The following is a 15,752-nucleotide window of genomic DNA, read 5'->3' as shown; positions in this document are numbered from 1 at the left end:
GGTACTTATTTAGTATTTATTGTCGTCTACGGCTTTGTCAGGGGTCTAGAAGCAGAGACCTTAAATTTGAACACGTCCTGCTGGGGTAACCACAACTACCCCAAGGTTTTGACAGCTTGCGAACTATCGGGCTCTATCTTCTGCTGGTGTTTTACCTCTACAAGCCAGCTCCCCCACACCAGTCAAATAGTTGGTCAAACATCGTGTGGCCAACGAAAAATTCGCTCCGATTGACGCAATGTTTGTCAAACATAGCACAACTCTGAACGAGTAGATCGGCCGTACGGACAGGTTTCATCAACCATTTGACTGATGTGTAGGCCCCCTAACTCTGGCGAAAATCTTACTTAATGCTCTCCTTTTAGCATCAAAGTTTTCAACGATAACATTTTCAGATGGTATTGCAGCATCTTGATCTTCCGCATCATCTGCATCGCACGATTTTGTTTCTTCTAGAAATAATGTTTCAGGTACGAAATCAGGCCTTTTACCCTATCTTCTCTCATATATACCCAGGCAGTGAGGATCGCTGAATCCTTCTGTATTTCAAGTGCATGTTACATGTACACAGGTGCATCGGCTTTCGATGTGTTCGTAGAGGTACCAATCAAGTCTCGCATACAAGTTCTCTCGCCGTGAGCATCTTGAACCATCCAGTAATTCGAAGAGATAGAAACTACCACCACATGTGAATAGGAGACGACGTAAAATTATACTATCCGGTCCATCCGCTCTGTTTGTCCAGTCGGCTCGTCTGCTCGGGCTCGACCAGTCGTGTGTGGATAGTTTACGAAACCGGTCGCGATCCTCCTCTGCTGCTTGCTGTTGTTGTTGCTGCTGCTGGTGCTGCTGCTCGCGTGTACGTGTTGTTTCGATCGTTTGAAATTATCAACTCCTGAGGAAAGTGGAGTCAAGAGTTCTCGCGCGTTGAGTTTGAATTTCGTTGTTTGCAAAAAAACCGTCGGTTATCAGTAAGTGTTTGATGGGGAGCTGGGTCAATCGGGAAGGATTTTCACGGCTTGAATGGTTGGTTTCTAGCGATTTAGATTGATTGATCGTGTGTGAATGGGTGTGTGCGTGTGTGGAAAAAGTGCGTTGCTTCTTTATCAAGCGACGGCGATCAGTTTCAGTTAGACGGGAGCGCTCATCTGTTTATATTTTCGTTTTCTCCCTCTTTCTCTTGGTTGTGTAGGGCCTTCTCTATCAGTGATCGAGTGGCGCGCGAGGCGTAAGATGTAGTAAGAGCAGCATCCATCCAGTTGGAATATCAGTGTCAGTGCTAGTGAGTTGAACAGTTTGTAGGGTGTAGACCTGGTGAAGACAACCGTGAGGAAAGTGATCCCCCTGGTGTGGGGCGTAATCTGATCGTGATGTTGTCCTTGATGGTTCGTTGTTCCTGGTGGAGGCTGAAACTGATCGTGGTGTTGATGGTGGTAGTGGCGCTGATCAAGGTGGAATGCACGCAACAATCTTACACAGTTGATGAGCTACTTCAGAGTACCTTCCCAATTGGGATTTCACATGATATTGATATGGATCCTTGCAAGTCCAGAGGATTCATGGGTGATATTGCACTGCCAAATGTGAAATATGAGAGTGAATACCATAAACAAAGACTAAGACAGCAGGAGGAGGAAGAGGCGTTGAAAAGAGAGATTGAGGAAGGCTTGCAGGTAGAAGCAGAAGGGCTCACTACGGTGGCAGCACCTGTTTCGTCCAGCAGGCGTCCTAGCGATAAGACAAGTGGTAGTGAGCTCGTGAGGCGATCACCGAAGTTGAATGTAAACAAAAGTGCAAAATCCAGGAAACGACACAATAAGCGACGAATAAAGGACAGTGATCGAGGTGGTGCTAGAGCAAGATCGTTAGATTCTAGGAAAGTGGGACGACATAGCAAGGGTCGTAAACCGATTACACCACGTAAAGTGCGACGATCGAAGGGTAAACATACTAATCGAGTGTTACATAGATCGACTCGTGCTGCGACGGCAAAGAAGGAACGAATCTGGGACTTTGGCGTGATACCATACGAGATCGATGGTAACTTCAGTGGTTTACATAAGGCTCTCTTCAAACAGGCCATGCGCCACTGGGAAAACTATACTTGCATCAAATTCGTGGAGCGCGATCCGGAAGTCCATCCGAACTTCATCGTTTTCACTGAACGACCATGTGGATGTTGCTCGTTCGTTGGCAAACGTGGTAACGGACCTCAGGCTATATCGATAGGGAAAAACTGCGACAAATTTGGCATTGTAGTGCATGAACTCGGTCACGTAGTGGGATTTTGGCATGAACACACTCGTCCTGATCGCGAAGATCACGTCGTAATAGAAAAACATAACATTATGGTCGGACAAGAATACAACTTCAACAAACTCACCGATGACGAAGTCAACTCCTTAGGTCAACCATACGATTACTACTCGATCATGCATTACGCTAGAAATACGTTTTCCAAAGGAACCTACTTAGACACCATCCTGCCCGTTGATATGCCAGGTCAAAAACGACCGGAAATAGGTCAACGTTTGCGATTAAGTGAAGGTGACATCATTCAAGCAAATCTTTTATACAAATGCGCAAAATGTGGCCGTACATTCCAGGACCACTCAGGCTCATTCACATCTCCTAGCTACTATTCGAAAACTCCTCCCACAGAACCGGAACGTTGCGAGTGGCGAATCACTGCCACTCATGGCGAACAAATCGTACTCAACATCACCGATCTGGACATCCATAAATCGGACAACTGCCGTACCGATTATCTGGAGATCCGGGACGGCTACTGGCACAAGTCCCCTTTGTTGGGGAAGTTCTGCGGATCGGGCCGAAACAGCAACCTGATCGTGTCCACAGGAAGCCGAATGTTGCTGAACTTTGTAACGAGTTTCCGTCAGGCCGGTAAACGAGGGTTTGCCGCCAATTATGAAGCCGTCTGTGGAGGCGAGATCCACTTGGATAGTAGTGGAGGTCGTCTGGAATCGCCGAACTACCCGGCAGATTATCTACCGAACAAGGAATGCATTTGGAAGATCACTGTACCGCAGGATTATCAAGTGGCGATCAAGTTCCAGTCGTTTGAGGTGGAAAACCACGACAGCTGCGCGTATGACTACGTAGAAATTCGTGATGGTGACGACGAGGATTCGAGGGAGATCGGGATCTTTTGCGGTTATAAACTCCCACCGGATATGCGATCAACAGGCAACACTATGATTGTGAAGTTCGTTTCGGATGGCTCGGTGCAAAAAGCTGGATTCTTGGCTACGTTGGTTAGGGAGGTGGACGAATGTGAACGAATGGAACACAACTGCGATCATGAATGTATCAATACTCTAGGGGGATACGAGTGTGGTTGCCAAATCGGGTATGAACTGCACAGCGATCGGAAGTCTTGCGAGAAAGCATGCGGAGGAATCCTTTCGCAGAGAAGTGGCACTGTTGTGTCACCATCATTCCCGAGAGAATATCCATCAATGAAAGATTGCGCTTGGGAGATTGTTGCATCACGACAGCATAAGATTACGCTGAACTTCACTCACTTCGACTTGGAAGGTAACGTATACTATCAGCCGTCGGAATGTGATTACGATGCCGTAACGATATACTCAAGAATCGGGGAAGAAGCGTTGAAGAAGCATGGAACGTATTGCGGATCGAAGCTTCCTCCAATGATCACTTCCGAAAGTCACATTCTACGATTGGAGTTTCGGTCAGATAAGACAGTGCAGAAGACTGGTTTTGCGGCAGTGTTCTTCACCGACGTGGATGAGTGTGCGGTCAACAATGGAGGATGTCAACACGAATGTAAGAATACGGTAGGATCATACGTTTGCTTGTGTCGAAATGGCTACGTATTGCATGACAATGGACAAGATTGTAAGGAAGGTGGATGCAAGTTTGAAATAACAGCTTCAACTGGGCAGATCTTCAGTCCAAATTACCCAGATGATTATCCACCGAAAAAGGATTGCATCTGGCATTTTACGACTGCTCCAGGCCATCGAATCAAACTAGTGTTCAGCCTTTTTGACGTAGAGCTTCATCAGGAGTGTGCGTACGACAACGTCGCAATTTACGACGGTGATTCACAGGATAGCTACATTCTTGGGCGATTCTGCGGAGCGAAGCTTCCTCATCCGATCTTGTCCACCTCCAACGAGATGTACATGGTGTTCAACACGGACGCTAGCGTCCAGCGTAAGGGTTTCTTGGCTACTCACACAACCGCTTGCGGAGGTTATCTTCAAGCCAACAATGAGATCAACCACTTCTATTCTCACGTAAACTACGGCGATGGTGTTTACGATAACGGCGCAGATTGCGAGTGGACCATTGAAGCGGACTCCGGCCGCAAGGTCCAACTAACCTTCCTGACATTCGATCTGGAAGAGGAGAAGACATGCTCGTACGATTACGTTGAACTGTCCAGTGGATTCGATGACACCGCCAGTGGTCAGCTGCATGGAAAGTACTGCGGTAATCGTCTACCGGCAGAGGTAATTTCGATGAGCGAAGTCATCGTCGTTCGGTTCCGCTCAGACGACACTGTTGGATTCAAGGGCTTCTCGGTGGCGTATGTTGCCATTAACCCATACGAAGATGAAGAACTATCAACGGCCGAGGACACATACGAGAGCAACGAGCAGGCCGCGCCATTTCCGGGATCGTTAAGAAGCATGTTCATCAGCCAGGATGAATACGACGCGGACGATGATGACACCGTCGGTGAAGACGATACGGAATATGCTACATATCATCATCGGAAACATCATCATAAAAGTAAAGTGCAATTGGGAGTGCAGAACGGGTTGGAATCGACTCAGAAGACGGGAGATTGATCAATTTGTGTAATGTGTGTGTAATATTGCTTTTTGATTGAAGTGACGATGGGCAGCTATTACTGGATGAGCAGTCGACACGAAGAGTTCAAACTACGATACAAAACGATCCAGTTCCTAGGTTGTTCAGCTTTTATTGATTAACGAAGTGCCTTATTTTGCCCTACGAGTTTGTATCATAGTGAATTTGTTTACTTTCTAGGTTATGAAATTGAATAGACTGAATTTAGTTGTAAATACAGATGGTAGATTGAAAATTGAAATCGAGTCGCGGAATGCCGAGAGCATTAGAAGTTGAATGAAAGAAAGCCCTCGACCATGGCAGTAGCTGACGAACGCTGACTCAACGAGAATCAAATGACGGAATAGGTTTTCATTTGGATTCCAATTTCGAGCATATAACGGTGATGATTATGCGCTAATGGTTTACCTTATCGCTGTGCTTGGGAATTCATAGTGACAAAAAAAGCACCACCGATTACTTCATTCAGAAAATATTTTTGTTTCCTGGGGACCAACCGTTGCTGATAAAGTCATCTCACGCATGGTAACAGCACTGATATTGTCAACTCTAGAAGGCTGTAGATTTTTTTTAAGGAAATGATTCCCGGAGTGTTGTTCTACTACATGCAAAATACAATTCTACCATACTATTTTTCCATCTGCTCATCGTTGACAAGGTTGTTTTGACGGTAGGAAAATAAAATTCAACATGTTTAAAATGTTTTTTGTTTTCAGTAGTAAACCTTGATTCATTGTTTTATGGTGATTGAAAGTGCTAGCAGAATAAGCATCGTATATATTTCAAAAGTCAGTTCAGAAAAATAGTAAAATGGTCCAATTGAGGAGATAAAATATAATATAATTCTACCAGGCTCTAAATAGTATTCCTCTTTTCAACCAACCCTTTAATCATTTATCGATGATAAAAAACTGAATCATGATTCTGATCATGTATTTTTTCTATTAAATGAATTTATGCGTTGAGTGTGTTTTGAGCTACGTTCCCACAGTTTATGGCACGTTCGTTTCCCCAACATTTACGTTGTAAGTTACGACACTGTACACCGTCTGTTTGCAGCATTAGCCTGTTGTTTTTTGTGTTTTTGTTTCTTCATTAATACTGACTTCTGATTCTGAGGTCTTCATTGCAATCGAATAAACGTTATTAGATAAGAAAGTATATTTTGATAGGATAATTAAGCTGGATTTTGTGGGAATTCATACTGAACAATGTTCAGTGAACATTAGTCGTGGTATCTAAAGGCGTAACCGTATTTGAACTTTAGTGAAGTAGAGTCATGATGCGATATCATTACACTCAGCGAAGTAAACTACCAAATTTCAACAAAATATCTTATGAAATTTAGCCATAACTGTAAAGTATGAATGCCATAAGAATACCTTATGAAAATTGAACATGATTATTATGACCTAATTACATAAGATAAACTTATGAAAAGAGCAGAAAATTCACAAAATGATGCAGACTGGAATCGATCCATGAACGTCGAGATCACTGAGCTCGTGCCCAACCCACGCGGCTATCGACGCTTGAGAATATCGTGTTGCTAAATGTGTATAAAAGCCAAACTGTGAGTCGATTCTGCGCCTAAGACCGACCTTATGAAAATCGTTTTAGCCGTTATGAATTGTTTAAAGGCCATTTCATAAGTTAGACCTTATGATAATCTTAGGTTTATTTGCCTGAGTGAAGTAATGCTTCGCTCTCAATTTTCTAATTCCATAATAAAGTGAATACGACATCGTTTGATTCGGTTCTTGCTGTTATCACACTTGCTCAATTTTAATGAAAATACAAAATATAACAGCGTAATCAACAGCACTTCATTTTTTTTATTTTTTTTTATTTATTTATTTTTTTTTTTAATTTTTATTTTGAGGAGTATGAAATGGGAAAGACTCTTTTCAACAGATGGAATAGTCTCCTTAGATATTCGAAAAATAATAAGATTGACTGTAAAACTTTGGCACAATTTCTAGCATTTCATATTTGTTTTATAATTGTCAAACCATACTCTAAAAAAATAGAAATTTTCACGTGACTTTATTGTCCAAAGTACGTAAACAATGTGGGCTGCAAAACGGTGAGTCGATAAGGAGAGCGTCCAATATAGCTCTGGTCCTCACAAGTTCCTACCTCATACTTCATGTCAAGCGATGACAAAGACCGCCAGCTAAGAGTTGTGTGCTTAGCTGGTAGTGCAGCCTGGGCACTGTTGTCCTGACTTCAGCTAGATTGAGGAGGTACGATCCGAGTGTCTGTTCACCAAGGAGGTGCGGCTCAAACAGCGTCTGTTCTGGCATCCAGCGGCTGAGTAAGAAACGCTGCACCACGCCCAGCTAGATCCAAGGTGGTAGCCCCATCAGCGTGGTCGTCCCAGTGTTGGTTGGGACGTTAAAGAGAACTGGCACGATGGCCCTCCGGCGAGACAGGAGTGTTGGCGTAGGCCCAATAAGCCACCCGTAAAAATCCCCATTGCGAATAACATAGGAGAAAATACGACTCGATACAATCGGCAAAGACCCACGCGACGAAATAAGGACTACGATTGGAAACTTGGAACATGGAATTGCAAGTCACTAGGTTTCGCAGGATGTGACAGGATAATCTACGACGAACTACATCCCCGCAAACTTCGACATCGTGGCGTTGCAGGAACTTTGTTGGACTGGACAGAAAGTGTGGAAAAGCGGGCATCGAGCGGCTACCTTCTACCAAAGCTGTGGCACCACCAATGAACTGGGAACAGGATTTATAGTGTTGGGCAAGATGCGACAACGTGTGATCGGGTGGCAGCCGATCAACGCAAGGATGTGCATGTTGAGAGTTAAGGGCCGTTTCTTCAACTATAGCATCATCAACGTCCACTGCCCACACGAAGGGAGACCCGATGACGAGAAAGAAGCGTTCTACGCGCAGTTAGAGCAAACATACGATGGTTGCTCGCCGCGTGACGTGAAAATCGTTGTCGGCGACATGAACGCGCAGGTTGGAAGGGAGGAAATGTACAGACCGGTAATCGGGCGAAACAGCCTGCACGCCGTATCGAATGATAACGGCCAGCGATGCGTAAACTTTGCAGCCTCCCAGGAGATCACCCGACCATCAAACAGAAAACCATATCGACCACGTTCTAATCGACAGTAAATTCTTCTCAGATATGACCAACGTCCGCACATACCGCAGTGCGAATATTGATTCGGATCACTACTTAGTCGCTGTATGCATGCGCTCAAAACTTTCGACAGTTATCACCACGCGTCGAAGTCGAACGCCGCGGCTCAACATCGAGCAACTTCGTAACGTAGAAGTGGCTCAAGACTACGCGCAGCAGTTAGCAGTGGCCCTACCAACGGAAGAGCAGCTTGGCGCAGCTACACTTGAAGATGGGTGGAGGGACATCCGATCCGCCATAGGTAGTACCTCGGCTACAGCACTAGGCTTCGCGACTCCGAATCACAGAAACGACTGGTACGACGGCGAATGTGAGCAGTTGAAAAAACGAGAAGAATGCGGCATGGGCGTGAATGCTGCAACACCGTACGAGAGCGAATGAGGCACGTTACAAACAGGCGCGGAACAGGCAGAACTCAGTCTTCCGGATGAAGAAGCGCCAGCAGGAAGAACGAGATCGCGAAGCGATGGAAGAGCTGTACCGCGCTAAGGTCACACGAAAGTTCTACGAGAAGCTGAACCGCTCGCGCAGAGGCTTTGTGCCACAAGCCGACATGTGCCGAGATAATCACGGGAATATTCTCACGAGCGAGCGTGAGGTGGTCGAGAGGTGGCGGCAGCATTACGATGAGCACCTCAATGGCGACGTTGCAAGTACCGAAGGTGGCGTGGTAACAGATCTAGGAGTATGTGCACAGGACGAAAGACTTCCGGCCCCTGACCTTCAAGAGATTGAGGAGGAGGTTGGCCGGATGAAAAACAACAAAGCCGCTGGAGCAGATCAACTACCAAGCGAGCTTCTAAAATACGGTGGAGAAGCACTGGTGAGAGCACTACACTGGGTCATTACCAAGATTTGGGAGGAGGAAGTATTACCGGAGGAATGGATGGAAGGTATCGTTTGTCCCATCTACAAAAAGGGCGACAAGTTGGATTGCGGGAACTACCGCGCGATCACACTACTGAGCGCTGCCTACATGATACTCTCTCAAATTTTATGCCGCCGTCTATCACCGATTGCAAGAGAGTTCGTGGGGCAATATCAGGCTGGATTCATGGGTGAACGCGCTACAACGGACCAGATGTTCGCCATCCGCCAGGTGTTGCAGAAATGCCGCGAATACAACGTGCCCACACATCACTTGTTCATCGATTTCAAATCGGCGTATGATACAATCGATCGAGAACAGCTATGGCAGATTATGCACGAATACGGATTCCTGGATAAACTGATACGGTTGATCAAGGCGACGATGGATCGAGTGATGTGCGTAGTTCGAGTATCAGGGACACTCTCGAGTCCCTTCGAATCTCGCAGAGGGTTACGGCAAGGTGATGGTCTTTCGTGCTTGCTGTTCAACATTGCTTTGGAGGGTGTAATAAGAAGAGCGGGGATAAACACGGCTGGGACGATTTTCACGAAGTCCGTTCAGCTGCTTGGTTTCGCCGATGATATTGATATTATTGCTCGTAAATTTGAGACGATGGCGGAAACGTACATCCGACTAAAGAGGGAAGCCAGGCGAATCGGATTAGTCATTAATGTGTCGAAGACAAAGTACATGATGGCAAAGGGCTCCAGGGAGGAATCACCGCGCCCGCCACCCCGAATTCATATCGACGGTGATGAAATCGAGGCGGTTGAAGAATTCGTGTACTTGGGCTCACTGGTGACCGACGACAACGACACCAGCAGAGAAATTCAGAGGCGCATTGTGGCAGGAAATCGTGCCTACTTTGGACTCCGCAGAACTCTACGATCGAATAAAGTTCGCCGTAACACGAAGTTAACCATCTACAAAACGTTGATTAGACCGGTCGTCCTCTATGGGCACGAAACATGGACCCTACGTGCAGAGGACCAACGCGCCCTTGGAGTTTTCGAACGGAAGGTGTTGCGTACCATCTACGGCGGAGTGCAGATGGAAGACGGGACTTGGAGAAGGCGAATGAACCACGAGCTGCATCAGCTGCTGGGAGAACCAACCATCGTCCATACCGCGAAAATCGGGAGGCTACGGTGGGCGGGTCACGTCATCAGGATGTCGGATGGCAACCCGACTAAAATGGTTCTCGAGAGTCATCCGACCGGTACAAGAAGACGTGGAGCGCAGCGAGCTAGGTGGGTCGACCAAGTAGAGGACGATCTGCGGACCCTACGCAGAGTGCGGAACTGGAGACAAACAGCCATGGACCGAGTGGAATGGAGGCGGCTACTATGTACAGCAGAGGCCACCCCGGCCTTAGCCTGACCGGTAAGGTAAGTAAGATGAATTCATTTGAATTCCTATTAACGGGGCCTTGCTAAATGGAAGGTTATGCAATTTTTACTCCTCCTGACCCAGACGTCCACCGGAATAAAACTGTCCTCGTGGCTCCAATTTTTGTGGCTCCCAGCATAATTGAAACTACAACTAATTATGAAGTAAACCACAAAATTTCATTGAAAAATATTGATGTTTGCGTCTTTGGCAGCGGTTTGAAATTTCGTTGTAAGCCCCGTAGCCTACGGGTTAATTACTGTTCCCGCAACTCCCCTCAAAACGAATGCTCCGACTGGAAATCAAAAACAAATTTTACAACATAATGAATGAAAAAGTCCAGCATGTTGAAAAAAATCGCTAGAATTTTTCATAACTTTTTTTCCGTGGAATTTTCTAAGAATGCAATCATAAAAATCTTCAGGACGTCCTACCTGTATCTTTTTTCAAGAATATCTGAATTTTGATCAAAAACGATCAAAAAACGATCAATTCTGACTATACATGTCAATGGTTGCTCCTCCGTGATTGATCTGAACTGGTACCAGTTGCACTGTGATCCAACTGAATAAGGGGCTGGGACATTCCACTTATTCTCAAAGTGCAATTTTTAGCAGCTCATGCATATTTGATCAATAACGGCGCCGGCCAAGTCCTTATAGTCAGCTGGGAAGGGAAAGGAATGTTAGAGTGTACTGGTTGTTGCTACTAGAGACCGAGAGCACTCTGCGTCCCACAACCCGCCCGGACTGGGGTATTTGTTAGACGGAAAGGATGGGAGATCTGGGAGTCACCGTTGGGTCGGTGATGCGATCCATGGATAGGGTTATTTATAGTGTTCGTGATAGATTGTGTGGTGAATAAGGTGAATAAGGGTCAAGCGGCACAGCACGCTTTGGTTGCATAACTTATAGGCGTTATATATACACTGTGCTGTGAGTGGAAGTTGGAAGGGAGGGAAGCGACTTTTTTCAATTCGTTTCTGGTTCTAGCGATGGCTATGAACATATGAATATACATGAGTTGTATATGTAGAGAAGAGAGAGTGAGAGAAAGTGGATAGAAAGATACAAAGTAGGATGAAAAGGACGGGCCAGGGATTGAACCCATGACCTTCTGCATACGAATCAGAAGCGGTAGCCACTAGACCACCAAGCCCGTCCTTTTTTCAAGAATATCTGAATTTTTACGACAAACTGTGGCAGAAAACCAATCAGATTGATTTTTCACGACACATACCGTCTACAAAACCTATGATTTTCTTTACGAGATTCTATTAAATGTGACTATAAAATTCAACCAAATTTTTCTCCAGATTTTCCGGTAGGTGTCTTTTTACAAATTCCATAAAAAGAACATCTTTCAGTATCACCAAGAAAGCCCAGCCCCATAACTTTAATTTGAAAATGTTCATTACTTTTTACTGATTGTGCTGAGCTTGATGTTTAAATATTTAATGTAAGTGCGTTTGAAAACGATTTCCGCAAAATCCGCGCCGAAATTAGCAAAAACGCGCGAAATCCGCGCGAAACACAAAAACCGCGAAAAACGCAAAATCCGCGCCACGTGTAACAGCCCTGGAATTTCCACAAATAAATCAACAATTGCAACGCTCGTCGGACTTCAAAAAGGGATAACATCTCTGTTTGCATTATACCGGGCAAATTCTTGGATCTGTGGATGGCCTAAAACCGAATCGACGCAGTTACGGCACGTCGGATTTCGGAAACTTTGGCGTTTGCGTCGGAGTATATTTCTGCGTATAGCAAAGGAGATGGATCGTTCATACGCCGAATGCTACATGAAAGCTGGGCATACCATGAGAAATCTCTGCAGGGAGTCCAAGAGGAATCTCTGAGTGTACTCCATGAGGAAACCGTGAACTAATCCTTCACGCTAACGCCGCTCAGCACTAAAGTGCATAATTTCCAGACTACACCAAAAATGTGTAACCATTGCACATTCACAAAATCAGCTCCTGCGTCCGCAAAATCGTTGAATTCGCAAAAAAATTTGTACAGCAATCTAGCTAGGTTTACTAGTGACCTTGGAAAACAAATAAAAATATCGACATTTCGTATCCAGACGAGTGTATGAGCTGTTTTTGAGAATGTGTAACTGTAACACATTTTTGTGTGGTCTGGAAATTATGCACTTATGAGTAGGGCTTACACATTTTAGTGCTGAGCGGTTTTACTCTGTTGGAGATATTACTGTAGGATACATGTAGGAATCCCTGAAGGTTTTCCAGGATGAATCCGTGAAGGAGATCCTGTAGGATTCTATGGAAAAACTGAAAGAATTTCAGAACATACATGAGAAACTCCTGAAGGAATCACGAAAGGTACTTCAGATGGAAACGCTGAACGAACGTCATGAGAAACCCTTGCAGGAAGCTAAACGATGATATTTTGCAGAATATTCATTTCGAAAGGCGTTTCCATATGCGTCGTTGTTTCTGTACATTTCAAAGGTGATGGGTCGTTCAAAGGTTGAATACCACATAAAAGCTGGGCTAACTTAGACCACTCTCGAAATAAATCTCGTAGTAAATCCCGAAGAAGCTGAAGGAATCTCCGAAGGGACTCCTGCGAGAATCTTTTAAAATGCTCCTGGAGGAATTCCTGGGAGAATCCCTAAATGAATTCCAAGGGAATTCCTGGAAAAAATCCTTGAATCACCGAAGAAAATTCAGTAGACATCACATAAGAAATTCCTGCAGGAATCACAAAAGAAATCTTAGTTGGAATCGTTGGATAAACTTCGTGAGGAGCTCCTGAATGACTCTTGGAAGTAGGGTATCGGGATGCTTCGTTGGCATAGCCCCCTCGTTCGGCCTATCTCAATGTAAACCAAAAACTCAAACAAACACGCATAACTGGATATCGGAAAAGCTATGCGCCAAACAACTGCTACATTTCGTTTCCATTTTAGCACTTTGGAGCATTAAAATTGAATGAAAATGTCACTTTGTTTAACTTTTGTAGACGCCATGATTCTTCGGCTTAGTGGGTAGTCTATACACATGATCATAAATGGCATGATTCTGGAACATTTCGAATTGACTTTTCAATAACTGAACATTTGATGCGACGGTTAAAGACGCTATTTTGAACTTGTGTATTTGTTTTCAACGAATAATAACTATTTTACAAATTGAATGTGGGCCGAATATTGAGGACATTTTTTTCACTATGTACCCAAATCTTGGCCCATCAGTAAAGTGACGTCAAAACAACGATAAAAAGGCGTAAACAACATTTCTTGCGTAAGAACCAGAAAGAACGAACAGGAAGAAAGATTTTTTGTACGGTGACTGTAAAAATATAATACAATAATAGGGTTGCGTTGTTTTCGTTACTAGATTAAGAAAGAACTTTAGTTAAAGTGATTTATTTATAGTTTTTTGAAAATTTGGCTCCGAAAATGTAATTTAAAAGTAAGATTGGTGAACAAACAGAGATAATACTTCAGCAGAAATATTGAAAAAATTAGATAATAAATGGTTCTAGTGCATGGAAAATATAGGCCAACGTTGTATCCACTAATAGGCCAATTTTTGTACCATAGACCAACGTTGCATACAATCGCATCGAATCTTTTCAGCTTAATTAAGTAAATTCTTGAATATTGACGTAAGTTTACTTCCAATTGGAGAAACATGCATTGCCTAGAGTGTGTAATAGGGTAAACATATTATTTCTAGTGCTATTAATTCATGAGTTATAATCAAAATTGTCAAGGCGGCTTGCAAATTAGGCCAAGGAATGGTACACATACCCTACTCCTACCAGGGAAAATCTCTTAAGATATTGATGGAGAAAATCCCTGAAGAAGCATCTAGAGAAATCCTTGAATGAACTCCAAGAAATACCTCTGATGGATTTTCTAAATAAAACCTGAATGAATTCCTGAGAAAATTGTAGATGAATATCAAGAAGAAATTCCTTGAGAAAGTTACTAAAGGAATACCAGTATGCTTTTCTGGAGAATCCTAGAAAAAGTTGTTGGAGGAGTCCTCGAAGGAGTTCCTGGAAAAATCTCCAGTAATTCCAGAAGAAATTCAGCAAAGAGTACCAGGGAAAATTTGTGAAGAAATTCTTGGTGGAATCTCTGAAAAAAAAAACATTTAGACAACTTAGAGGAATCCTTGAATGACCTCCAAGAGAAACCCTTGACGGATTTTCTAGAGGAATTTCTGAAGAAATTCATGAAAGATTTCAAGGAGATACTCATTGAGAAAACCCTAGAGAAATTAATGGAAAACTTCCTGAATCAGTCATTGAAAAAACTCCTCGATAAACCCCTGAAAGAGTTCCTGGATGAGCTGCTCAAGAAAATTCAGATAAAATCTCAAGGAACTCCAAGCAAAATCTTTCGAAGAAGTCCAGGAGAAATTTCTTATTAAATTCCTTGAACAATCCCTCAAGAAATTCCTGGGGGAATCCCAGAAAGAGTTCCTGAAGGAGCTCCTCCAGAAAACCACGAAGAAGTTTCTGAATAAAACATTGAAGAAGTTCTTGGAGAAATTATTGAAAGAATTGAGAAGAAATCCCTGAATGAGTTCCTAAAAAATCTTCAACAATTCCAGCAGAAATCTCTTAAACAATTCCAGAAAAATCTTCGAAGAAATTCCTGCAGGAATCTCCGCAAAATTCCTGATGAATTCCTGCAGGAATACGCGAAGGAATCCCTGATGGAGTTTATGAAAAGATATTTCGAGGAATTTCAGGAAAAAAAATCCCGCAAAGAATTATTGGAGGATTCCATGAAGGAATTTCTAAATAAATTTATTGGGAAATCCCTCAAAGAACTTCAAAAGAAATTTCTCAAGGAACTCAAAGAGAATTGATGGAGAAATCTCAGCAAGAAATCCTTGAGAAGTATCGTCATAAAAAACATCATGTTTACTCGCAGTTTCATCTTACTCCACCTGTTTCAACTTGCTCCGGTGGTACCTTACAGGAATCCTCACACTTATTTTAGAGTCACTTGTTCAGCTTGGATTACCGAAGTTCAGCACAGTTTTACCGAAGTTCAGTAGTTTTTACCGATGATTCAGTGCAGTTTGCTTTACTGAGCTCTAGAAGAAATTTCAAAAATAAATTCTAGCTAGAGGAATGTCAGAAGGAATTTCCTAATAAATCCCTGAATTATTCACTGAAGGAATTGCCCTGAAGGAGTTCCAGAAAGAATCCCTAAAGAAATTCCGGAAAAAAAAAAATGTTTGAGGAACTCCAGGCAAACCAACTGTAAGAATTACACAAGAAATTCCAATAGGTTTCCAGATAAATACCTGACGAAATTCCTAGATGACATCAACTAGGAACTCATAGTGAAATTTCCGGAGAATCCCAGTTGAAATCATTAAATGAGTTGCTGGAGGAATTCCAGAAGAAACATCTCCAAAGAATTTTGAAACATTTCCCCGAGGAATTCCAGGAAAAG

At 43.5% G+C, this 15,752-nt stretch overlaps 2 protein-coding genes across 10 annotated transcripts in view; one reads left to right on the top strand and one right to left on the bottom strand.

Annotated features, from left to right (window-relative positions):
• Positions 1 to 15,752, bottom strand: part of LOC109423356 (potassium voltage-gated channel subfamily H member 6) — a 518,403-nt gene that overhangs the window by 319,066 nt on the left and 183,585 nt on the right. The window lies entirely within an intron of this gene.
• On the top strand, positions 733 to 5,107 carry LOC109423357 (protein tolkin). Its single transcript, XM_019698330.3, has 2 exons — positions 733 to 971; positions 1,193 to 5,107. Exon 2 carries the CDS (start codon positions 1,371 to 1,373, stop codon positions 4,842 to 4,844), a length of 3,474 nt encoding a protein of 1,157 aa, XP_019553875.3. The 5' UTR covers positions 733 to 971; positions 1,193 to 1,370; the 3' UTR covers positions 4,845 to 5,107.

The sequence above is a fragment of the Aedes albopictus genome, chromosome 2 (assembly GCF_035046485.1).
Source record: "Aedes albopictus strain Foshan chromosome 2, AalbF5, whole genome shotgun sequence".
Lineage (NCBI taxonomy): Eukaryota > Metazoa > Arthropoda > Insecta > Diptera > Culicidae > Aedes > Aedes albopictus.
The sequence above is the reverse complement of the archived record's forward strand: the minus strand, read 5'-3'. Positions and strand labels throughout refer to the sequence as shown.